Below are 25,330 nucleotides of genomic sequence, written 5' to 3'. Positions count from 1 at the left end.
CCAGAGATGGGCCTTTGAGTGTAAAGGCAGGTCAGAGGGATCCCCTGGAAGTGAAGGAGAGAGGTGTGGGCATGAGTGGGGCTCTGCTAAAAGGAGCTCTCAGATTGGGCTGCCTTCTTTCTCAGGAAGCAAGGGGCCAGGGCCAAGGGTAAGGAAGATCCTTTCCACTAGCCCTCTTCCCTGCTGGGGCCGGGTCCCTCAGGATTCCAAGGGCCACCAAGAAGTTACTGGCAGGGGCAGGGTCCAGCCATTGCCTCCTCTTGCAGGATTGACAGCTGGACCTTAGGGGGCGGTGCTTCTAGGAATCAAGATTTCATTCCTACCATCCAAGAGGGTCTGAAGACGCTGGCAGATGAGGGTGCAGGATCCTGGCCCACAGAACTGTCCCCATTCTTCAGGTCTCCTAGCACCCAACCCCCTCCCCACATCCTGCCGCCGTGTGTTTCCTCCTCACCACGCCCAGTTCCTCCCCTTCCTCCCCGCTCTGTCCTTCAGGTCAAAGCCCCACCTTCATCTGCATCTCAGCAGCTGCTATTTGCTGCCAATCAGCCCCGAATGCAAAGCTGGTCTTTGTACATCTGCCTGAAGCAGGAAGTCAGGGTTCAGGGGTGGGGGGCATTTGGCCTCACAGATGGTGAGCAGTGCTGGCCCCTTCAGCCTCGCCCCAGGCCCTCCCCAATTTCTGCATTTGCAGTGCCAGGTGAGGCCACCAGTCCAAAGATCAGAAGGCTGCCCCTCCCAACTCTGCCTTCCTTCCAGGCTTGTGTAGGAATGCACTCTACCCATCCCCCACCCCCTCCATGCCCCCTACCACCACCACCACTGTCCCAGTCCCTAGGCCTTTGATCTTGGGAGAAAGATGAAGGAGTTTCAGAGGCCCAGTCCAGTTCCAGCAATGAAGACCCAAAGAAGGGGGTCAGCAAAAGGAAAGGGGGCCAAAGTCCCTCGGGCCTGAGCTCCTTGCTGCCCAGGAGTGGGCAACTACTGAGCACTTACTATGTGTAAGCATTACACAGGCTGAAATCTTCATGTCCTCATCGTAAGTCCATGGCCAGTGTGACCAGAGCCCTATTTACAGAGAGGTCAGGTGGCTTCTTGCTGACTAGAGCCAGATCCCAGCCTAGAACCATCTACGTGCAGCCTCTCCCTGTAACCACTGAGCCCCCTGCTGCCCATTCCCACAGGCACTCAGTTCGTTTCAATCAACTTTTATTAAAATGCCAAAGCAAGAGCGACAGGTCAGACCTGCAGAAGAAAACCAGGGCAGGCAGGTTGGAGGGGATGTGGACAGGGAGTGAGGGAGGTGGTCAAGAACAGGTCTAGGGTGAGCAGGAGGCCAAAAGCTACTTCAGAAGATTCTTTCCAAGAAGGGGGGGGGATCAAAGAGCTGGTAGGAGTGACTGAGCTCCTCCGGGACTTCATGGGACTTCTTAGGCCCCAAAGAAACTCAAGAGGCTCTGTATCGCATCGCTGCAGAATTTCTCAATCTGACTCCAGATGGACTTCACTGCACTGAGAAAGGGGGCCAACTTCTCTTGCACCCAGGCCAGCACGTCCTGCCACGTCTTCTGCAGTCGCCTTAGCATCGATTTGAACAATCTCAGTACCCACTGACAAAAGCTCTCCTCTGGCTTCCGGGCCCCTGTGAGACAGGCTGGTTAGTAAGCCGGGACAAGTGGAATAGGGAACCTGAGACAGATTGTTAACCACCAAGCACTCTACGGCCATCTAGTAAACTGCAAAATCTTGTCTTCCCTTCTTAAGTGTCTTTCAACACTGGCCGGTGGCACAGTTGGTTGGAGCATAGCTCCGAACGCCAACACAGGTTGTGGGTTCGATTTCCGGTCAGGGCACATACCTAGGCTGCAGGTTCAATCCCTGGTCAAACCACATATGAGAGGCAACTGATTGATGTTTCTCTCTCCACTTTCCCCACCCCCATCCCCTTCCTCTCTCTGAAATCAATAAAAACATCCTCAGGTGAGAATTTTTAAAAAAAAGAATAAATGGTTTACACTTCTCCCAAAACACGGAGTAAATAGCTTAAATCACCCTCCTCAGGGAAACAGACAGCAGAAATCCAATTAGTGCCATCTGTGCCAACCACAACCAAGGACAGATGAAGTTAAGGGCATAAATTTCATAAAGCTGATGAATAGTCTACTGAGATCCTTCCCTAAGACCTCCCCTAAACTCCCAGCCTTTAAAAGTCTCAGGACAAAGGACCCAGGAGCATGCCCAACACCTTTCTTCCCTTTCAGGCATGCATCTCCTGAACTCTAAAGGTCCCCAGGAGACTTGCAACTAGGGGAGCAATGGGCAGCAGCAGCTCGTCCCCAGATGGCCCCCTCAAACCTCTTTCCAAGGTCCCCTTTTCTCTGAATTTCCGGTGAACCAGTGCAGCCTGGCCTAGTCTCTCTCCTGTTGCTTCTATCCTAAGCCCATCCTGTTTCACTGTCCCCAGCTTAATAAACTTACTCTCAGAATCATATGGGCTCATGTTGTGCGAGCCTTCCTGCTTGAAGTCCTGCTCGGGGCCCGGGTTCTGTCCAGTAAAACCTGGACCCTCACTTCCAGGGCAGTCTCCACCTTTAACTCTCTTACGCAGTTCCTGCTGTTCCAGAAGCAAGGGAGTGGATTCCTGTGAGGATAGGGCATGTTCAGGATCCAGCTTGGTCCTGCCAGAAGCTCACACAGGGAACTGCCTGCTTTCCTGCCAGCAGCTGCACAGACACAGAGCCTTCTCGCAGAGGTTCAGCCCTGCAGTTCCCCTCCGGGGCCAAACCAGGATAGTTGTACCTGTTTGTTGGCTGACTGGCCTCTGAGGCCAGCACCAGGCCCGGGCGGTTCATCATTATACGTGAAATTGAGGGCAGGGCTTCACCACCATGTGCTGGGTGGGGAGGCCGGGAGGCTGGTGCCAGGGAGGCTGCCACTCACTCGCCTGAGCTCTCAGTCATCCCTCCACCCCCACCCCACCCCACCCCACCCCACCCCACCCCACCCCACTCGGAGGCTATGCACACAAATGGCAGAACCAAAAGCAAGAGAGAGCAGGGCTGAAGGGGAAGCACACAGGGCTGACAAGTGCCTCAGACTCACCGGGCAGTTTTTCTCACAGTGAGCAAATAGGGCCTTAAGCGAGGCCTCACTGATGTTGTTCTGGGGAGAGAAGAGTGGGGAGGCTGCAGACCTGCTCCTGCCTCCTGTGGTCTGCAGTCCCCACTGTGATCTCCATGGGAGTCAAGAGCTCACCCCAAAAACCTGGGGACTAAGCTTTGGGGGAGGGGCAAGGTCAAAACTCACCTCCAGCTTTTCTAGGTGTAAGGTGACCTATTGGGAAAAAATGACTTGGTTTAAATTTCCCCTGCCTCCCTCACTTTCAGTCTTATCCCCCGTTCTCAGCTCACTGTCCCCCCATAACTGGTCCAGCCATGTGCCTGGGGACCTGCTCTGTCAGCAGTATACCTATCACTTGGACACCTCCCTCAGGCTCCCAGTGCCTTCGTATTCCCCACCTATGCACTCACCTGCCACACAGGGGGGAATTTTGTCCAGTGTAAGGAATGAACCAACCTGAGGTAGCACCTTCATAGTCATCACCATCATCATCATCATTGTCATCATCATCATCGTCATCGTTGTGAAACCAGCCCACCCAAATTGTGCAGAGCACGGGAACGGGAACACTGACCCACCTGGTCTTCTTCACTGCCTTGGAGATCATCACAGAAAGTGTCTAAAGCCATGTGCTGTAAAAAGAGGTAAGTTGAGGCAGAGAGACCTGATCCTTCTCCCTCCTGGACCCCAGGAGGCCAGGACATGCTCAGCCTCCCACAGTAAAGCCCAGGCCCCCACGGACCCTTCCCACCCATACATGGGGAAGAGCGTCTTACCATTTCATCCCTCACTTTCTTTATGTCTTCTTGGAATGTCTGTGGAGGTAACAGTGACATTGGTCTTATATGACTTTCCAACCCCCAGACCTATTGTACACACACACTCACACTCACACTCACCATGACACACACACACACAAGTATGAACATAGCTCTGGAGTGTTCAGGGCAACTTGGTTCCCAGATACTCAACCCTCCATAGTAAGGGTGAGAGTTGGCTAAGGGAGGAATTGGCAGTGACCATCCCTTTCTGGGGTGGCGACAGACCCAGCGGTGCCTACATCCAGCTGCTCTTCCTGACTGCTGACCTTGCAGGCCCACAGCACCCCATGCCCTTTCCCACCCCCCAACCCTTGGCTCAACCAGCAAGGCAGGGGGTACCCCATAGACTCCCTCACAAGTCTCCACCTTATGACCCCAATCTGGTCACTGAGCCCTGGATCATTTTATTCCTCAGGGATCATTCCACGATCCCATTGTCACGAGTCCCAAAGCACCCTGGCGCATCAGCTCAACCTGGCGGCTAGCATGCAGGGTGGCAATGGGGGTGGTAGGGTGTGGGAGGTGGGAAGGCACCCTGAAAAGGAGGAATAGACATTGACGCCAATGCCAGGACTGGGCTGCTGAGAGGACTTTTAAGCTCCCAGAATGGCACTGCCCACCTCCAGGGTATTAGGGTATAAAGGGTCTACTGGGACTGGTGTTTCTTACAACCCACGGACCCTCCATTCTCCAGCTCCTCCCACAAATACATCAGGTCTAATTGTTAAAGTAACACCTTGTCCCATGACACTCATTGTTTCTCAGTGCCCCTCACACACACATACGCACGCACCCCTCTTCTCACACACACAGAGCTGCCCCCATAATTTCTCTCCCAGACAGGAGTTCTGGCCCCACAATCAGAACCTGCCACATGAAGTGAAAAGCTGAGCGCAAAATGAAACCGTGGGGCCTTTTGTCAATAATTATTCAGAAGTTTAGTATGGTGCCAGCATAGCGTTCAACCAACCAGGCTTCGGGCCATTTTGACGACCCAACAGGTCACATTCTCATGACACCCCTGCTTCCAGGGGTCTCCCCATGACCCAGGGAAGATGGAACAGAGTCAGGTGAATCTAGAGAGATCAGCCGGCGTGGGGCTGCACTGGTGGCAGAGGCGAACACGCAGTGGGAAATGGGGATCCAGGGCCTACCGTCCCCCATCGTTTGCTCTTACCTTGCTCTTGCCCATGGCTGCTCAGGGTTCAGAGGGCTGTGGCCTGATGGGGAGGAGCAGGTATGAGGAATGTTTCAGAGCAGCAGCCTTTTTTAAAACTTCTAGAAAGTCTCCCACTGAGCCAAACACCTGCTCCCACACCCTCCCAGAATAGAACCCTGCTTAGGTTTCTGCAGCAGAAAGAAGTCAGCTGATTTCAGAGCAGCAGAGGAGGGCCTTGGGGAGGGAGCCCGCCCAGGGGAGGGAGCCCGCCCTGGAGAGAGCCCGCCCTAAAGAGAGAAAGCAGGGCTTCCTGACTGTGTGTGTCTGTTGGGGGAGGGGGAGATGAGAAAGAAATAGAGACAGAGGGACATTCAGGAGGAAAGACTGGAAGAGAGCCATCTAAGGGCTCTGGAAGCAGAGGGCATGTCCCTAAACTCTGACCATGGGTCCTCCACTCTCTGAACCAAGGAATCTCTGAGACCAGGAATGGGCCTCTTCCCCATCTTCCCACAGCCTGAGACAGAGGAGGGGCAAGGGAAAGTCCAGACTGGGAAAGCAGGTTGGAGCATTTTCCAGAACTTCCAGAATAAAGTCACCCAGTTGGGGGTTCAAGGTACAGGGGAATGTCTGCCAGGTCCCTTGAAAACAGAGTGTACCCCAGCTCCAATGTCCAAAGAAGGTTCTATGGCAGCTCCAGGCTCAAGACGTCACAGGACCTGCAAGACTCCTAGGTGGCTTTGTCCCACAAAGCCTTGCCCACTTCTCAGCTCTGGACCAAAGCCCCACACAGCTCAGCACAGCCATGGTCTTGCCCTCTTAGTGCCCCAGGGCTGCCAGAACAAAGTACCACAGACTCGGTTTCTAGACAACACAAATTGATTTTCTTACACTTCTGGAGGCTAGAAGTCTAAATCAAGCTGTTGGCAGAGTTAGTTCCTTCTGAGGCTGCGAGGGAGGCCTCAACCCTAGGCTTGTAGATGGCTGTCTTCATGTTCACATGGCATTTTCCCTGTATACATGTCTGCCTCCTAACCTCCCACCTTTATGAGGACACTGGTTATATTGGATTAGGGCCTACCCTAATGACCTCATGTAACTAGATTCCCTCCATAAAGGCCCTGTCTCCTATTAAGGTGATATTCTGAAGTACTAGGGGTTAGGACTTCAGCTTGTGGGGGAACACAGTTCAACCCCAAACATCCTCAAAGAGAGCCTGGGCTCCTGAGAGGCCACTCCTATGAGCCGCATAGGGACAGAACTACAATTACACTTCCTTGGTAAAAGTCTCACTTGGGTTAACTGGACCTCAGGTGACGTCTCCCTGTCCCTTAGGAACCCATTCAATTGTCTGAAACCCCCTTTCCACACCTAGGAAGTGCAGATCCTTCCTTGAGCTGTCTTTGAATTCCAGGGTGGAAGAGAAGGGAGCTGTTCCTGCTTCAGGTACAAGTATCATTTCTGGGCTTTATCTCCAGAAACCTGGCCTCCTGATCCACCCTAACACTCATCCCCTCCATGACTGTCTCACAAAAGCCACCATCTGAAGACATTTTGTGTTTCATTGTGCACTGTACCACTATTTAAAAGTATATTTTTATTGATTTTTTAGAGAGAGAGGAAGGGAGAGGGAGAGAAACATTGATGAGAAAGATACATAAGTTGGCTGCCCCCTGCACACCTCCCACCAGGATTGAGCCGGGAACCCAGGCATGTGCACTGACCAGGAATCGAGCCAGCGACCTCTTGCTGCATGGGACGACGCTCATCCAACTGGGCCACACTGGCCAAGCCACTGTACCACTCTTTAATATGGCTAGTAAGATATAATCCACAGACAATACAATTCACCCAGTAAAGTGTACAATTCAATACCCAGAACTGTTCAACCATCACAATTAATTTCAGAGCATTTTCATCCTCAAAAAGAAATTCTGCACTCCATAGCCACCATCCCCAAATCCCCACATCCCCCTCCCCACCAGACCTAGGCAACCACTAATTTTCTTTTTGTCTATAGATTTGCCTATTCTGGACATTTCAGGTAAGTGGAATCATACTATATGTCACCTTTCTGTGTCAGATTTCTTTCTTTTTTTATTTTTTTTATTATTTTTTAAAATATATCTTTATTGGTTTCAGAGAGAGGAAAGGAGAGGGAGAGAGACAGACAGAAACATCAATGAGAGTCATTGGGGATCGAGCCTGCAGCCCGGGCATGTGCCCTGACCGGGAACCGAACCCCGATCTCCTGTATCCTAGGTCGATGCTCAACCTCTGAGCCACGCCCGGCCGGGCAGTGCCAGATTTCTTTCACTTAGTGTAATACGTTCAAGGTTCATCCAGTTTGCAGCTAGTGTTCGTGCTTCATTCCTTTTCATGGCTGAAGAATATTTCACTGTACGGATAAGACTGCGTTTTGTTTATCCATTCATCTATTGATAGACATTTGGGTTGTTTCCACCTCATAACATTGTTATGAACATTCATGTACAAATATCTGTGTGGTTACGTTTTTTCTCTTGAGTATACGCCTAGGTGTGGAATTGCTGTGTCATATGGTAACTATGTTTTTTCCAACCATTTTACATTCCCAGCAGAAATGTAGGAAAGTTCCAACTTCTCCACATCCTCATCAACACTATTATGCCTTTTTTATTCTAGGCATCTAGTAGGTGTGACATGGTATCCCATTACGGTTTTGATTTGCATTTTCCCAATGACTAATTGATGTTGAACATCTTTTCATGTGCTTATTGGCCATTTGTGTGTGTGTGTGTACATTCCTTAAAGAAATGTATGTGCTATCCTTTGCCCATTTTAAAGTTGGGCTATTTGTCCTTTTATTATTAAGTTGTAAGAGTAGTTTATATATTCTAGATATGAGTTCCTTATCAAATATATCATTTGCAAATATTTTTTGCCCATTCTGTGGGTTATCTTGTTACTTTTTTTTTTTTTTTAATATATCTTTGTTGATTTCAGAGAGAGGGAGAGAAAGATAGAAACTTCAGTGATGAGAGAGTCATTGAACGGCTGCCTCCTGCACGCCCCCGAGTGGGAATCGAGCCCGCAAGCCGGGCATGTGCCCTGACCCGGAATCGAACCCCCATCGCCTAGGTCAACGCTCAACCACTGAGCCACGCCCGGCCGGGCTCTTGTTACTTTTTGATAGTGTCCTTTGAAGAACAAAAGTTGTGTGTGTGTGTGTGTGTTTTGTTGTTGTTTTGTTCATCCTCATACAAGGATATTTTTTCCATTGATTTTTTTTAGAGCAAGTGGAAGGAAGGAGAGAGAGAAAAACATCAATGTGAGAGAGATACAGGGACTGGTTGCCTCCCGCACGCACCCCTACTAGGGCTGGGGATTGAACCTGCAATCCAGGTATGTGCCCTTGACCAGGAATCGACCCCACGACCCTCCGGTGCGCAGGCCGCCGCTCTAACCACTGAGCCATGCCGGTCAGGGCTAAAGAACAAAAGTTTTAAATTTTGATTATGAGACTGTATCATTTAAAAAATAATGTCAGTCCATTCAACCTGACATTTTTGTGTAGTAGACTTAATACATTCTTAAAGGCAGGAGAAGTTCCCATGTAGCACTGAAAGCACTCAAATTTTACGCTGGACATTCATCCTCTGGGCTCCCCCAACCCAACCAACTTTGGGGTTCCTCTCTCTGTTTCCTCCTCCCGCTCATTCTTCTTCCACCCCCTATCCTGTGGCCCATCAACTCTGGATTCCAACTCCAGGGTGATTCAGGTCCCTCAAGTTCCTGCCACCAAAGGTCAATCTGTGCTCCGAAGACAAGAAGGGCTTTCTCTCCAGTCATGTTTATTGTCCTCATGGGTGGGGTTGATAAGCTTTTAAAATACAAGTTTCCCCTTCCTCGTATTTTGAAAGGATCCTGACAGAGCCCCAGGTGGTTTTCTGGTAGCTTAGAATTCTCATGTCACAGGCTGGTCAAAGACTCGCCTGGCTGTTGCCTTCACACTGGTCTGCTTGCCTTGGCAAACAGCAGGCACTGTCTGCTCACTGGGCTTGCAGCCCGCAGACTCAGCTCCAGGTAGCACTGTGGACCCATGAGGCTGGAGAGTAACCCAAGGAGAGGTCACTAAGTGACTCCAACCATGGGGGTGACCCCTCTCAACCAAGGCCATCAGTTTGGCTCTGTAGGAGACATGAAAAGGTTGGCTTCCGGAAGAACATGGCAAAAACATAGAATAGCCACAAGACAGAGATGGGCCCAGCCCCCTTGCCCATCAGGCCACCCCCACCCCCACCCCCACCCCAGCTTGTTCAAATGCAGACTCCTGCCCCCATCCCAAGTGAAGATTCAGGGTGAGGGCATGGGATCTGCATTTTTAAGTTCCCTGGGTGATTCTGATGTGGAATATTCCAGAAGCATAGTTCCAGAGGCACTGATTTAGAACCTGAATTCTGTGGAGTGTAGGGAGGGAGGGAGATGGCCCAGGTTCCACCCACTCTTTCTTCACCCAGGAGTGCTGAGGAAGCAGTGACCCCTGATTAAGAGGATATTCAGTCCACTGTCTTTCCATCAGCATTGAGAGGACAGGAGCTGAGCCGAGCCAAGCCAAGGAGTTCTCCCTAAGGGAACTGCAGACACCCCAGTGTGGAGGCAGAAAGAGATTTTTAAAGATAGGAGGGTGTCCTATTGAATGGAACAATTTTGGGTCCAGGGTGGTGACCAGCAAAGAGGTCCAGGGGCCAGATTGTGGAAAGTCACCCTTGTGGCCACTGGTGTCACCCAAAAAGTGCAGCACTGTTGCCACGAGGTGGTCTCAGGACTGGGTTCCAGTTCCCCACCCATGTGGTGTTGACTGGGACCTGATGGAAACAGACAGGGTGAGAAACTTCTGGAGAAGCTAGGGGGTGTGGGCGGGCTGAGGTTCAGTCTCCCAATCAGGCCTGTCCTCTAAAGATCCAAACAGATGTGAACCGCTGTCGCCAGGCAGGGCGTGGGCTACAGGGAGTCAGCCTGCTGTGCTCCGAGAAAAGCCAGCAATTCCGGGAAAACGACAGTCCTGCGGGGTCACGGAGGGTCGCCGCAGGTTCGGGGAAAGGGAGACCGAGCACTTCCGTTTTCGGTCCCAGGGCCAGCCCTCGTCCCCCCTCCCCCATCCCCAGGGCTTAGCGCCACCCCCCTCGGTCCCGCCGAATCCCTGCTGAGCCCGCCCGGGAACGCAGCACGGGGCTCGGCCGCGAGCACATCCCCGACGGGCCGCGGTGGGAGACCCGCCCCGCAGTGCGGCGGCCCAGCCCCGCTCAGCGGGAGGTGACGCCCCCCACCAGCAGGGGCAGGAGGGGCAGCAGGAGGGGCACCGACGACGGCCTCGCGGCCCGGTTGATCTCGCACTGACAGTTGCAGGTTCCAGGACTGAGAGTCGCTTTGGGGAGCCTGGGGGAGCGAGGGCCAGCGCTGGGGGCCGGGCAGTCCAGCCACTGGGGGCCCATGGGTTGGGGGGCGTCCGGGTCGGCCTTGACGCTGCCCTTGGGAAAGCGCCAGTAGTGGACGCCCTTGAAGAAGTAGGTGTCACCTGCGGGGCGGACGGAAACGCTGCGGGGCTGGCCCGGGCCGCCCCAAGCCCCGCCCCTCCCGAGGACTGCCCGACCCCCCCAGGATGACCTCTCGCCCCAACCCCGGGGACAGCAGCTTGCAGTCCCGGGGCCTCAGACTCTCCCCGCCGGCTCTCTTACCTGCGTTGCTGACGGTGACATCGTCGGGGGTGAGAGGAGCCCCCTCCCAGAGACTCAGGTCGCGCGGGTAGCCAGGGTCCGGGCGCGCCGCAGCCTCGTCGAACCGCCAGTAGCGCTGGCCGCGGACCAGGTAGGTCTTCCCGTTCAGCGGCCACGAGAACACGGCGTCCACCTCCTCCCCGGGCGGCAGCCCCAGCTCGGCCAGCGGCCGCGGGGCGCCCTCTAGCTGCCGGTCCTTGAACACCCAGAAGTGCGGGCCTGCGGGGAGGCGGCTTGGTGAGCACCTGCTCCCGCGCCCTGCCTGTCCCCGCCCGCGCCCCACTCACCACTGAAGAGTAGGATTCGGCCATCTGGGTGCCGGGCGTAGGCAGCCTGGATGACATTCACCTGGAGCGGCAGCCCCTCCCAGAAGCGGTGGATGCGGGCAGGCCGGCGGGACACCAGCTGTCCTGAGGGTTGGACGCGCCAGAACCAGGGGCCTGCGGGAGAAGGGGTGGGCAAGGAGCATGAGATGGCAAAAGGTCTTGTCCCCCCCCCCCACGAGTGTGTGGCTGGGACTCGGTGCTGTGTGGAACGTCCATCTGGAAATTAAAGGGTCCAGTGGCTCTAGGGTGACCAGCTGGCCCAGGATTTTCCTTCCACCCCTGCCCCCATCCCCACCCCCCAATTTTTTTGTTTTGTTTGTTTTTTTCAAATACAAGCAAAAGTTTATTTAGAAAGTCACACAGGTAGAAGAAGTGAGCCCTGGAAGAAGCGAGCCGGCTGAGCTGTGTGGGATCAGGAAGCAAGTTACAGAGGCAAAAGTAAGGCCCTTGGAACTTAGGAGAAAGCCAGCAAGGACATAGGCGCCTGGGAGAACCACGGGGGTGGGGGGGGGGTGTGTGTCAGGGTGGGGGGGTTGTCAGGGTGCTTAAGAGAGAGTGTGCACTGGACTGGGGAAAAGGGGGATGGGGAAGGGCAGGCACTGATGTGCTCCGCAGAGAGCCACTCCCACCCCCCAATTTGAAAGTCTTGCATCTTAGGAAACCCCACAGGCCTGGTGTCACCCTAAGTGGTTAGGAAGCCAACTCTATGAGGTCCGGGGAGATCCCAAGTGACTCACCTTTAAAGAAGAAGGTTTCCCCACGGATGTTGGCGATGGCATCAAAATTGCCATCACATCGATCAGGGACAGGGAGGGAGGGGCTGAGGAGGAAAGGAAAAGTGAGGAGAAAGGGATCAGGGTTCCTCCTCTCTTTACTTCACTTGATGACAATCCTATGGGGCAGGGACCCTTACCATGCCCATCTCACCCAGGAGGACACCAAGGGTAGGGAGCTCACCCAAGACTGAAAAGCTGGAGGAGGACTCACCTGTCTGGGGGCAGGGCAGGGGGTGGGGGAGGAGGAGCCAGGGGTTTCCTTGTGGGCTCATCAGATGGGTTCCGGGGCGCTTTCCCTGTAGAGAGAGTCAGAGAGGTATGGGTGCCCTGACCCTGCTGCAGAGGCCACATGGGAGCACCCCACACACACACACACACACACACACAACTCCCGGTACCGTAGAGCTGCTGCAGTCCTTCACGGTCATCCTGGGACAGGCGGTACTTGGTGGGATCCCCAACAGGGCCCTGGTAAAAGGGCCTCATGATGGAGTCAGGTGCAGAGGAGTGGCCCAGGCCCAGGGCATGGCCAAACTCGTGAACAGCCACAGCAAACAGGTCAGTCCCCTCACCATCTGGGGAGGAAGGGAGAATGGGCTGGAGCTGTGGCAGCCAGGAAAGGGCAGCAAGGAAACCCTTGGGAGTGGGACTTCCTGGCAGACAGGAACAGCCAGGAGACTCTCCAGAGGTGGCCACAGCCATCTCTGCCCAAAAGCCTCCCTGAGCCATTTCATCCTTCCTGTATGTGTTCACTTATTTGGCAAATATTTTTGTTTGGCAGTGCTAGACATTGGCATGCCAAGCTAAAAAGATCCATGGAACAGGTTAGGGGAAGGACAGGAGGAGACAGTCTGGACAGAGGAGGGACCAGCTTACACTGATGTAGGCCCAGCCTGCAAGAATGGAAATCTGTGCATACAGAAACATGGGGGAAGGAAAGCAGGAGTCTGGGGGTGCATACAGTTCTCTCGAGGAAGCCTCAGCCCTTGGAGTTTCCTCCCTCCCAGCTCCAGCCTTTGCTCAAAGGTGCCCACCCCTCCCCACTTTCCCACTCCCACCCACGAGAAATGTTGGTCAGTCTCCTTGGCCCCCACTCCCAAGACATTCAGAACCCCATTCCCACCCCCATGGTCCTTCCCTCCTCCCCCTTCCTTCCATCTGCCCACATCCTCTCTATCTTTATAGCTCTCCCCCATCTCTCCCTCCCACAGCTTCCACCACTCCCCACCTCCCTGGGGTCCCGGCCTCTCCTCCCCCCACCTGCAGCCTTCATCCATCTCCTTAGAACCCAAAGCCTCAGCATGCACTCTCTGACCACAGTCTGCTGGCCTGGGCGCCCAGCCTCTCTGAACACAGAGGCCTCTTCCTTGGGGACCCAGCCCAGGCGCCAGAAGCAAGCCTCTTCACGCTCCCAGTTGCTGGCCAAATATCAGTTCCTCATCTATCCACAAGCTGCCTGCTGACTCCTGCTTAGCAGGTAAGAGGCCAAAAGAGACAGAGACAGCAAGAGGGGTGAGCAGCCCCCAGAAGGCATAGATTTCCCCAGATGTTGATCTGCTTTATGGAAATCTCTAACTAGGGTCAGCAGTGTTGAAAGTGGGTTTAATGGAAGTGACCTGGTGAACTGAGAAGCAACTTTCTCTCAGCCACTAAAGGCCATGAGATGACAGTCTAAGAAAGAAATGCGTAAGTCATAAAAAGAGTAACAAACACTTGTCCTCATTTACTTCTCACAAAACCTCTACCTCCAACCCCATTTTACAGGCCAAGAAACAGGCGCAGAGAAGTGAAGTTAAATGACAGAGCTGAAACTAAGGCTGAGTACTCTGGCTGTGCTGACCTGCTTTCAGCAGTGATTTCAGATAGTCTTGGTCATGCTCATATGTACTGATGAATTACCACATTGACTGTGGGTTTTCTGATTGCTGAGTCCTTTTTCTGAAAAGCTAGAGGAAGTTTGGTGTCTTAATCAGGTAGATCTCTTTCATCTCCCTCCCCCCACTTCCCTGCCTTGCCTCTCCTTTGGCCACACCCCTTTCTTGCGTTCTCAGGCTACGCAGCTGGGGGAAATTACCCAACTGTGCCGATCAAGCCTCACAGATTAGTCTATGGGAGTCCTCAACACCTCTTCTCATCCTTGCCCTGAGCCTCAGCCCGAAGCTCCTTTGCTGTCGGCATTCAGCCTCAATTCCAGGCCCACAGCCCCTCAAGCTGCCTCCCAGGTCCAGCCCTTAGATGACAAATGCTGGCAAGTGCATTTCCTATTGCATCAAGACAGGCCATCCTACGTAATCTGTAACTTCCTGTGTACCCAGAACAGATAGCTTCATCTCCCCCATGCTCACCTCCCACCCTGCCTCGCTCACCTCCTCTAGAACAAGGACAATGCCAGACCCATTCGTCCATTCCCGCACCCATCCGTGCTTCCATCCACCCATCTGTTCATCCATCAGCCCTCTCAGGGCTCCCTCATCCTACCCCGTCTGCCCGCACCCACAGCCCTCTCCCTCCCCAGCGAGCTCTTTGGTCAGTGGTCTAGATTCAGTCCGCGCGTCCTCAGTTCCTCTCATGCCTAACCTCACTATGGTCTGGATCCTTCCCCCACCCACCATGCCTACAGACACTAAGGTCACTTCATTCCCAGATGACCAAATTGAAACCATATAGCCTGCTGCACTGGTTTGCCACTGCTGTCCACCTCCTCTTTCGCTCTTGCTCTTTACCACATTTGGCCTGTTCTTTCTCTGTTTCATTGATTCCTCCTCCCCTGACGCCTACCCCTTTACTATGGGGCTCTCCGCAGCTCTGTACTTGACCTTCACATTCCACATTCTCCCCCTTATCAACGCCCCCAGTTCCGCTGACTCTTAAATCTGCCACCAGGCCCAGCTCTGATAGCAGCTGGCCATGAAGAGAGCGCCACTGTGTGAGGCCCTGTGCAGAGAGCTGGAGGTGAATGGCTCGCTTAATCTGTAAGTCCGTGCTACCAGCAGGTAACGTTATTAGCCCCATTTCTCAGATGCAAAAACGGAGCACACTGAAGTCAAGTAACTTACACACTTAGCAAACAGAGGATCCCTGCCTTGAGTTCCACTTCAAGCTTGCAATCCTTTTTATTTATTTTAGAGAGAGAGAATGAGAGGAAGTGAGATGGAAAGGAGAGAGAAGGACCAATAAGGCTGCCTCCTGCACGCCTCCTACTGGGGATTGAGCCCAAAACCCAGGCATGTGCTCTGGGAATTGAACCTGCAACCTTTCAGTGCAGGGGACAACGCCCAACCCACTGAGCCACACGGACCAGGACAAGCTTACATTCTTAAATGCTGTCTTACACAGTCTCACTATTGTGGATGTTAGCTGCACCTCACCCAAATCATCTCTGAGCCCATGTGCCCATCCCCTTCCCCACAAAAATGGCTCTCCCTCCGAGGCCACCCCTGCCCAGCAGGTCACGATAGCTGGCTGATACAGGACTAGGAGAGCTGGGCACCTCACCTTCATGCAGAGCCAACCCTGTGGCACCATTTGTGCTCTAGAGCTCCCAGTGGGGTCAGGCTCCTCTGGTGCTGAGACCACATCCTTGCTCAGCTTCTTTCCCTAGGCTTCTCCTGCTTCCCTTTCCCCTGAGAACATGTCCCCAAGAAACTGCTTGCATAAGAATTTCCATCTTGAGTTTCAGTTCTGGGAAACCTGACCTAAGCCAGAGGAGTCCAAGCTCTAGAGCAACGTACTGAACTACCATTCACTAGCTGCACTGACTGCCCATAAGCGCTGCAAACACCCCCTACACACCTGAACTCACCCCTACCTTGCCCCAGCCTGCTCCTCCCCCTCCCACACTTCTCACCTGCATTAACAGGACTCTGTCCTCCAGGGGCCAGCGCCCCACCCTCCTATACCCTTTGCCGCCAAGTTCCAGTCAGACCCCAATCTTTGCCCATCCTAGTTAAACTTCACTCACAGCCACTGCCCTCCATTCACCAGTGCCCACCACCCACCACCATCTCTCACATTGACCCTGTAGCAACTTCCTGCCTCCCTGCCCCTATCTTGCCCTGCACTGCAGCCAGTGGCATTTCTAAAATGCAAAACCTTCCACATCTATTGCCTTCAGAATCCTACAATTCAGACTCCTCCCCATGCTCTCCAAGGCCCTTTGTATGGTATGAAGGCTTCCATCCATCCTCTATAGTCTCCCTCCTGACATTGTAGTTTTTGCCTTCCAACCCCGAATGTCCCAGGCCATTTCTCACCCCAGTGCTCCCATCCCTGACCACCCCTGACTATCCTGCACTCAGCTAGCCCACTGGCTTGAGCTTTCATATTGTGCCTCACCCCCTCCCTGTATACTCCAGGAGAGCGGGACCTTGTGTGCTAGTTGGCACTCAGTGTGTGTTTGCGTGTGTGTGCGTGTGTGCGTGCGTGTGTGTGTGTGTGTGTGTGTAATGAACGGGGTCACTGCTTCCAGGGAGTCCTCTGCAGCCAAAAGCCTCATATCAGTCCTTCCTCTGAGCACCCACAGGCTTGAGAACTTCCCTGTAGCTGTGTCATCACATGTGGCAATTGCCAATACTCTTCTGACTCAACTGCTGGACAGAGATGTGTTTTTACCTTTTTAAGTTCTCAGCCCCAGCTCGAAGCTGGGCACCTAACAGGCCTCTTTGATGAGTAATTTTCTGTCAGTGTGGCCATACTATGGTGCCCAGTTGCTTGGTCAAATACCAGCCTAGGCGTTACTGTGGAGGTTATTTTGTAGACGTAATTAACATCTACAATCAGTTGATTGTAAGTAAAGCAGATTATTCTCCATACTGTTGGTGGACCTCATCTAATCAGTTGAAGGGCTTAAGAGCAAAAACGGAGGTCTTCCAGAGAAAGAATTCTGCCTCAAGACTGCAACATAGAAATTCTGCCTAGGTTTCCTGCCAGCTGGCTCGCCCTACAGATTTTGGACTCAAGACTGCAACATCAATTCTCAGGTGAACTTCTAGCCTGTGGGCCTGCCTTACAGATTTTGGACTTGCCAGTCCCACAATTCTGTACCAGTTCCTTAGAATAAATCACTTCATGCACATGTGCCCGTGTGCACGCGTGCACACACACACACACACACACACACACATCTTATTGGTTCTGTTTTCCTGGAGAAGCCCAACTGATAGAGCCTCCATCAATAAATGTAATTTATACCTAATTCTTAAGGACAGACAGACCTGGAGAGAGGATGTCTCAGGAGAAGGGACATTGTACCTTTTGACCCAAAAGTCCAGATTTCCTCATCGTCGAAGTGAGTGTCCCCAGAGATGGAATGCTCCCCGGGGAAGAAGGCGTGGGCTAGGGTGCCCCCCTGCCCGTCGAAGGGGTAACCGTCCTGGTGGTAGGCCCGGGCAAAGTCGATGAGGATGTCAGGTTCTGTTCGGCCCTGAGAACCCACCTCCTGGAATGTGAGGCCTGACTCAATACCCCAGGTGGTCAGGGCATGGTGCATGAGAGTCCGCACAGTCTCCTGGTTCAGTACAGAGTTGCGGGGGAAGGACTGTATCCTGGGGAAAGAGAAGTGGGAAATAAGGATAGCCAGGGTGACAGACTAGGGCCTAGCAGGCCAGCCTGGGGGGGGGGGCAGCAGGACCTACCTCCATGTCAGGGTTCGCTTCTTCCAAACACCGCCGCTCAGAGCATAGCGGCGGCGCCTCCTAACCAGCCCTGCCACCCCCAGCACATCGGGCAGGGAGCAGCGGGGCTTATGCATGGTGGCCACTGTCACTGGGTCTGTGGGAGAGGTTGGGGGAGTGAGATCAGCGGAAGGACAATCTGCCCTAGTCATGGTACCAGCTAACTTTCTCCATGGGGAAACAGGTTCAGAGAGGTTCAGAAACTTGCCTCACTTGGCTTTGATTCCATGAAGTCTAATTCTGTAAGCCAGCTCATACCAAATTATGACACTGCCCCTCTGCACCTGGCTCTAGGAGGACTGACTGGCTGCCTCCAAGTGGTGCCTAGAGCCTCAGGCAGGGATCTTGGGGTCCTGCTTCCCTGAGCCTTGGCAGTTGGACTCAAGAAAGGAGCCCTGGGGGTACAGTGAAAACTCTTCTCTTTGAAGCTGAAAACCCCTGGGAGGTTGCCCGCACCCCACACCATAGCTCTCAGGACCCCATCATGTCAAGATAAAGTCCAAAGTCCCCATGCCAGCTGGGTCTCTGGTTTCCTGTAGCTAGCCACCCCCTCCCAGGGGTCAGAGCTGCCTGAAATCCCCTTTTCCAGCTGAGCTCAATTTCTAGAAGTCTCCTCATCTTCAAAAGAAAGTCAAATCTCACCAGATGGTTGAGGTCACAAAGTGTAATTGAGCACATGTAGATGCCAAACCCTGCTGGTCAGTGGACAGGACAGGGGAAGACTCTGCCTTCCCTCATAGCTAGCCAGGAATCTACCAGTTCTCTCTCCTTCCCCATTTAACCCAACAGATGAGCCTCTCGGCTCTACCTCCAAAATGTGCACCCTGGATTCAACCACTTCTCATCACACCTTCCACCTTAATCCAGGCCACCATCATCCCTTGCCTGGACACTGCATTACTTCTTCCTGGCCTCTGTGTTCCCCACCCGCCATTCTCCATCAGCAACCAGAGGAAATGTAAAACTGCAAAACAGACTAAGTTGCCTTCCTCCTTCAAACCCTCCCATGGTTTCTTACTTACTGACTTTGGAATCAAACCCAAACACCTTTCAAGCCTCCTCCCCCAATCAGGCATTTGCTTAGCTCCTCAGTCCCCTTTCTTCACAGGCATACAGCCTGTGCATGCCACAGGGCCTTTGCACTGGCCTGGTACATTCTTCTCCCACATCTTCCCATGGCTGGCTCCTCCTCTTTGTGTCCTATGAGTTCTTTGTCTTATAGGAACTCCTTTTGACTCATATGACACCTTTCAGAGGACCCTGACCTGACCAGACCCTCAATACCATTAGCACTTTATTTTCTTCCCAAAACACCACTATCTGAAATTATCTTGCATATTTCTGTTTCTGATCTCTAAAATGTATCTGTCTCTAAAAGGTCAGCTCCATGAGAGCAGGGACCTTATCTACTTTGTTCACGGCTGTACGAGCGGAGCTGAAATGGCCTCTCATGTAAGAGATTCTCGATAAATATTTATTGAAAGAGGAATACTTGAGAACTTCTTGGGTTAAGACCTGGGATCAGCACTGTCATAACTCCCGTGATTCAGGTGCATGCCGAGGTTAAGAACGGCTGGGTAATGGTCAGGCTGGGTGCAGAGGCAGGGCTGGGAAGGGGCTGGGGGCCACCTACCCAGGACGCCGGTCTCAGGCAGCCCAGCAAACCTCTGCATCACCTTGATGGCATCCCGAAGCTTCGCAGGGCTCTGCAGCTGGGCCTGGGATGGGTGGGGTGGCGGCAGGTAGCCATAGCGGGTCAACCAGTCCTGGACCGTAGAAGTGAACAGGTGAAGCGGGAACGGCGGGAGGGATGGGACTCTGCCTTCCCACCGCCTTCTGAACGTCCCACCTCTCACCAGTTAGGAACCCAGGCTTCCAGCCCCAGGTGCCTGCCTGCTCCCCTCTCAAGGTCCTGTCCTCCAGCCCCTGGTTTGCCAGCCTCCATCAGGACCCAAGAATCCTGGTCCCCGCGCTCCCACCCTAGTCCCATCCCAAATCTTCAAATCGGGTTCCCAAACTTGACGGATCCAAGAACCCCGGTCCCCACACCCCATCCCCAGTCACTCTTTGGACGTTTGGCCAGCCTGACCTAGGTGGCACCGGCTTCCCTCTCCCCGACCCCCTACGAACCCCAGAAGCCAGGAGGCCCCGTACTCACCAAGCCCAGGCTCACGTCCTGCGCGGCGGGCTCGGGGGCGAGCAGGGACGGCGGGAGCAGCTGCAGCAGCAGCAGGAGCCCGAGCATGGCGCGCTCCCGCCGGGCAGCCGAGGGGCTCGGGGCCGGGCAGAGCGGCCGCGGGGGCCGGGGCGGAGCCCGGAGAGGCTGGGGGGGGGGGGGCACCTGCTGCTGGGCAGGACGCGCGGGCAGGAGGACTGCGCAGCGCGGAGCGGGCTTCCTGGCGTCCCGCGGAGGGGCTGGGGCGCTGGGGTCTCCGAGGGTTGCGAGAGCGCAGAAGGGGCCGAAGTCCGAACTCGGGGGCCGCTGCGCCGCCTCGCCGTGTCCCCACGGGTCCCGTCCCTGCGAGGCGGACACACCCTGATCAGCTGCGGCGGCGCCCCGGGGAGACGGCCCAACTCTCAGACGTCCAGCGAGAGGAGGCGGGCCAGGTGGTGGCCCCGGCGCCGACCCAGAGACCCTCCTTGGAGCTCAGGGCGGGCGCGGGTGGGGACGGCAGCGAGGGGCCCTGGCCTCGAGTTTCTCTTCCCAGATGCCGGCTCTGGTGGGACTCCGGGCTCGGCTCGCTTCTGCTTTCTCTGACCGCGGAGCGGGGCCGGGAAGGTGCGGCTCGGAGCCCGCCCCCTGCACGCCCGCCCCCAGCCGCCCGCCCCCAGACCCTGCGCCCCGAGGCGGCCGGAGCGCTGGGGCGGTTCCGGGGCGAGGGCTAGGATGCTTCCCATCGCCGCGGGGCCGGGTCGCTGCGGGTGCCCCCGCGCCCACTCCCGCAGCCCGGCGCCTCAGCCTTCGCGCGGTGGCCCCGGCATCTCCGAACCCCAGGCCCGGGAGCTGCCCGGGACCGTGCCCTTTCTTCGCAGGTAAGAGGCATTTATAACCTAGTCACATCCACGGAGGAGCTCGGGCCCAGGGGAAGCAGAGCCCAGAGCAGAGATTTGGGGGCCCGTGGAGCCCCGCCTGCCTTCGCCAGTCCCCTGGGCTGCATAACAAATGACCACGGGCTGCCTGACATAAACGACAACAGGTATCTTCTCACAGTCGTGGAAGCTGCAAGTCCAAGATCAAGGAGCAGGCAAGGCTGGTCTCTCCTGCCACTTCGAGGCCCCCTCTCCTGGGTTGAAGGTGGGTGCCTTCTCCCTGTGTCCTCACACGGCCTTTCCTCTCTGCGCCCCTGCAGCTCAGATGCCCCTGTGTGTGTCCACATGTCCCCTTCCTTAGAAAGACACCAGGCAGGCTCTGGCCGGTGATCCCAGTGGTTAGAGCCTGGCCTGCACAGTGAAGGGCCTGGGGTTGGATTCCGGGTCCAGGGCACCAACCAGGTTTGCAGGTTCTACCCGGCCCGGGTGGGGGCGCCTGCCGGAGGCAACCAATCCATGTGTCTCTCTCACATAAGATGTTTCTCTCTCCTCCCTCCCTTCCACTCTCTCTGAAAATCAATGGAAAGAATATACTCGGGTGAGGGTTAACAAAACAAATAAATTTTAAAAACCCTGGCCGGATGTGACTCAGTGGTCCAGCGTTGACCCAGGAACCAAGCAGGAACCACTCCATTCCTGGTGGGGACACATGCTGGAGTTGCAGGCTGGGTCCCCAGAAGGGGCGTCCAGGAGGCAGCCGATTGACGATGTTTCTCTCTCATCGATGTTTCCATCCCTCTATCTCTCTCCCTCTCTCTCTAAAAATCAATAAAAACTTATTTTTTTTAAAAAAGACACCAGTCAAGATTTAAAACAACAAAAACAGACACCAGTCAGTCAGATAAGGACCCACCCTAACACTTTCATTTTGCCTTAATAACCTCTGTAAGGGCCCTGTCTTCAAACAGAGTCACATTCTGAGGTCCTGGAGTGGGGAGACACAATTCAGTCTGTTACAGATCCCGCACTCCTCCTGGGTGTTTCCCCTCTACTCTCTCCCTACTACCACACTTAACAACACTTCTGACAGCAGATGGGTGGGGTTCCTTTCCACATGAAGTAATTCTCTGTGACACTAGCTGGGTGTCCTAAAATTCAATTCCAATACTAACCAAAGTTAGCACATACCCCACAGGTTAAGGGCTCTGTCCCAGGAGATTGCCCCCACTTCAAATGCCAATTGCAGATAGTGGGACCGTTTACCCACAACTTCTGCTGACTTGACTACAAATCGTAGGTTCCCGTGACCACCACACGCATTTGCTAGAACAGCTCATGGAACTCAGGGAAATATGATAAAGGATACAGATAAACAGTCAGATACATCTGGTGAAATCTGGAAGGGTCCCAAGCACAAGAGCTTCTGTCCATGTGGAGTGGGGGTGCGCCACCCTCCCAACATGTAAATGTGTTCACCAACCCTGAAGCTCTCTGAACCCCATACTTTTGAGATTTTTATGGTGGCTCATCACATAAGCGTGACCAGTTAACTCAATCTCCAGCCTCCCTCCCCTCCCTGAAACATGAGTTGTGAGGCTCAAAGTTCCAAGATGCTAACCATGGTCTTCTGGGTGACCAGCCCCCATCCAGGAGGTATCAGGAGCCCACTTGAAGTCCCCTCATTAGAACAAAAGACACTCCTCTATCACCCAGGAAATTCCAAGGGATTTAGGAGCCCTGTGTCAGGAACCGGGGGTAGAGGCCAAATATTAGAACAAAAGGTGCTCTTAGTGCTCTTATCATTTAGGAAATTACAAGTGCTTTAGAAGCTCTGTGCCAGGAACCAGGAGCAGAGACCAATACACATATTTTCTATTATTTCACAGCCCACCCCCAGAACACTTACAGCAAAATGATATATTACTCAAAAGATACTGGCATATTACTAAAATCCCACACAGTCATTAGTATTCATTTCAGTCATCATATCATATGAAAATGTCCCCCAGAACGAGGCCACTCAGGTTTGCAGGCATCCATTCAATCTTGCAAAAGCAGACGTTCCAAAAGCAGAGGTGGTCCCAGCAAACATGGGCTCATCCGTTCAGGTATCTGATATAATTGTGCTAAGAGACAATATCATCTCTTGCTCTGAGCCTCTTTCGAGGTGTTAATGCAATATTGGTTCCTCATTACATAACCCATTTATTCATAACTTTTCCCTTAGCTTCTATCTCTCCTCTTTATTTATCCCCGAACTCTTACACCGTTGGAGGAGATGTTAGGCTTGGGCGCTGTGCTGGTCTAGACTGCAGGCAGCAACATTAGTCCAGCAAGTGCCTCTCCCTCGGTCCACTCTGTTCACGCAGGTACGGACCTTGCGGCCTGTTTTTACCTCCAGGCACACAGCTGCATTCACTGTTAACACCAATTTTGGCAGATGGGATAAAGGCATATCCTGCTCCGTGAGGCTTTTAGGCATTCTGACATAAGGCTTAAAATATAGTTGTAACCTCTTATTTAGGAATCGTTGCTGTTTCAGGCACTTGCATTTGCAGCCCCAGTTATATGACCACTGAATCAGATATGAAAAAACAACTGAGGTGATGTGGCAAAGAAAGAAAGAAAAAAATAAGAGTCATTATAACAGCATCTTCTCTCCTTGGGAAGAATTGCAGTGTCTTACCAGCCTAATTCTCCCCCCCCCCCCCCACAGGTCATCAGAAAAACAGAGAAATCTGTCCAGTGGGGAAACTCCTTTAGCTCCACTCGTGTTCATGTTGTGTGTGAGTACACACTCATGAAGGTGTGTAAGCCAGCCAGCTCTTCAGGTCTTTATCTCCTTTCATTTTAGACAATTAATGTTTCTATTGCCCATTTCAATTCTCTGTCAAATAAAACTCTGAGAAAGGACATCTCTCCATTGTTGGATATCATGGACTATAAAGTGTGGTCCTTGGCCTGAAGAAATGACGATTGGCCATAATAATTGGTGTACTATCTTCTGTTCTGTTTTTTTAAATAGCATCTGAGCATTTGCATCTACCCCTGGGTAAGCAAAGCCCAGTCCACAGTCAGCATCTGTTCTCATCCAAACCCATTTCTTGCCCCCTAGGGCCACCAGCATTAGTCTCACTTAACAGCTACGATCAAGGCCTTTCCCCCAGGGAATTTGGCACGTAGCTACTTTTGGTCTTCATGTACACTTATTTTATGGGCCCAGGGGGCCACCTCAAGTGAGCACACAGAGATATCTGCTTATAGATTCACCTTCCAAATCTGGAAGAGGGTTCTTCAGATGAACACCAACATGTCCTACTTTATTCACCCCTCAAACTCCCACAAGGATTTCCACAGAGAACAAGTTTCCATTTCCCTCCTGCCTACTCAGATGGTCAGACTGCTGGCCACTACCCATGAGTTGTAAAAACCAAACATAGGGGATCTTACTGTTCAATTCTTCCATCACTGCTGGGAAAGCAGCATGCGATTCGGTCCACGAGCTGATCTGTTTTTACCTTCTTCGATCAGAGTCTTCCAAACAGGATGTTGTCCATTTACTGTGGAATTACTGTCCACAAACCAAGCAGTTCTCTGTTGGTCAGTCAAGACTATTTAGCCCTGGCCGGTGTTGCTCAGTGCTTAGAGCATTGGACCATGTACTGAAAGTTGGTGGGTTTGATTCGCAGTCAAAGGCAGGCACCTGGGTCGCAGGTTTGATCACTAGCCCCGGTCAAGGCACGTGCAGAAGGCAACAAATCATGTGTCTCTCTCACATCAATGTTCCTCTCTCTCTCTCTGTCTCTGTCTCTCTCTGCCCTCCCCCTTCCCTCCACTATTCTCTGAAAAATCAATGGATAAAACATCCTCCAGTGAGGATTAATAAAATAAAATAAAAAGAGCTATTTGTAGGGCACCATCCAAGTGACAATAGAAGCCAGGAGCCCTTCACACCATTCTGCAGTTGGTCCCAGGGGAAAAAAGGCTCCCTGCTTGTGAGTATCTCTTTGTGTTCCCAGCAGCACCAGCCTGTACAAACCACTTCCATTTCATTATCTTACTCTCTGGGCCCTGCAATACCCATTAGAGCATTTCTCTGACATCACCAAAGACACTGTAGGTATTTCAGGTTTCAAGATCATTTTATGTCCTTCAGGCGTGAGTAGCTTCAATTTCTGTCTGACAGCAAGGTAGTAAATGCTCCACCAATGAGAAGTGTCTTGTCTAACGTACCAGTGGTCATCACTAGGAGGTGCTCATGGGGCGCGGCCACAGCCCGTTCACACTCCACATGGGCTATGGCAGAGAATCTGTTCCAGCTTCGCTTCCACACTGTGCAGGCTCAGGCAATCGCACACATTTCCATTTAGCACGTCCAATTAATGTGGCTTGAAGGGCGTTTTTACACACCTGTTTTACAAGACTAGGTAGGGAAACGTTCCCCAGTGAGATACAGTGTCCACCCCCATAACAAAATCAGGCAAAAGAGACATGACTTCACATAAAGCCTGCTCAAATGTGCCAATTCTAACTTTTACCTGAATTCCATCAATCCTCACATTTCTTTTTCTTTTTCTTTTTTTTTTTTTTTGGTTAATCCTCACCTGAGGATATTTTTTCCATTGATTCTAGAGGGAGCAGAAGGGAGAGGGAGGGGGAGAGAGAGAGGAGAG

At 53.1% G+C, this 25,330-nt stretch overlaps 2 protein-coding genes across 3 annotated transcripts; both read right to left on the bottom strand.

Moving 5' to 3' along the window:
• Positions 1-968: 968 nt before the first annotated feature.
• IL32 (interleukin 32) lies at positions 969-9,642 on the bottom strand. Of its 2 annotated transcripts, XM_081132278.1 has the most exons (10): positions 9,072-9,642; positions 8,471-8,565; positions 6,822-6,913; positions 5,119-5,161; positions 3,897-3,935; positions 3,699-3,752; positions 3,307-3,333; positions 3,103-3,162; positions 2,479-2,641; positions 969-1,642 (listed from the first exon to the last, which is right to left on the bottom strand). In XM_081132278.1, the coding sequence occupies exons 4-10, from the start codon at positions 5,131-5,133 to the stop codon at positions 1,431-1,433; spliced, it is 570 nt and encodes a 189-aa protein (XP_080988404.1). In that variant the 5' UTR covers positions 5,134-5,161; positions 6,822-6,913; positions 8,471-8,565; positions 9,072-9,642; the 3' UTR covers positions 969-1,430. The 2 variants fall into 2 exon arrangements, with proteins under 2 accessions (XP_080988404.1, XP_080988403.1); XM_081132277.1 differs by lacking the exons at positions 6,822-6,913; positions 8,471-8,565; positions 9,072-9,642 and having other exon boundaries at positions 5,119-5,313.
• On the bottom strand, positions 8,911-19,346 carry MMP25 (matrix metallopeptidase 25). Its single transcript, XM_081132276.1, has 9 exons — positions 19,261-19,346; positions 17,589-17,724; positions 17,206-17,498; positions 12,354-12,530; positions 12,167-12,251; positions 11,917-11,999; positions 11,141-11,293; positions 10,815-11,072; positions 8,911-10,654 (listed from the first exon to the last, which is right to left on the bottom strand). The coding sequence occupies exons 1-9, from the start codon at positions 19,298-19,300 to the stop codon at positions 10,383-10,385; spliced, it is 1,497 nt and encodes a 498-aa protein (XP_080988402.1). The 5' UTR covers positions 19,301-19,346; the 3' UTR covers positions 8,911-10,382.
• Positions 19,347-25,330: the final 5,984 nt, after the last annotated feature.

Source organism: Miniopterus schreibersii (genome assembly GCF_964146895.1).
Source record: "Miniopterus schreibersii genome assembly, chromosome: 3".
In the NCBI taxonomy this organism is placed as follows: domain Eukaryota; kingdom Metazoa; phylum Chordata; class Mammalia; order Chiroptera; family Miniopteridae; genus Miniopterus; species Miniopterus schreibersii.
Note: the sequence above shows the minus strand (reverse complement) of the source record. Positions and strands in the feature narration are given on the sequence as shown.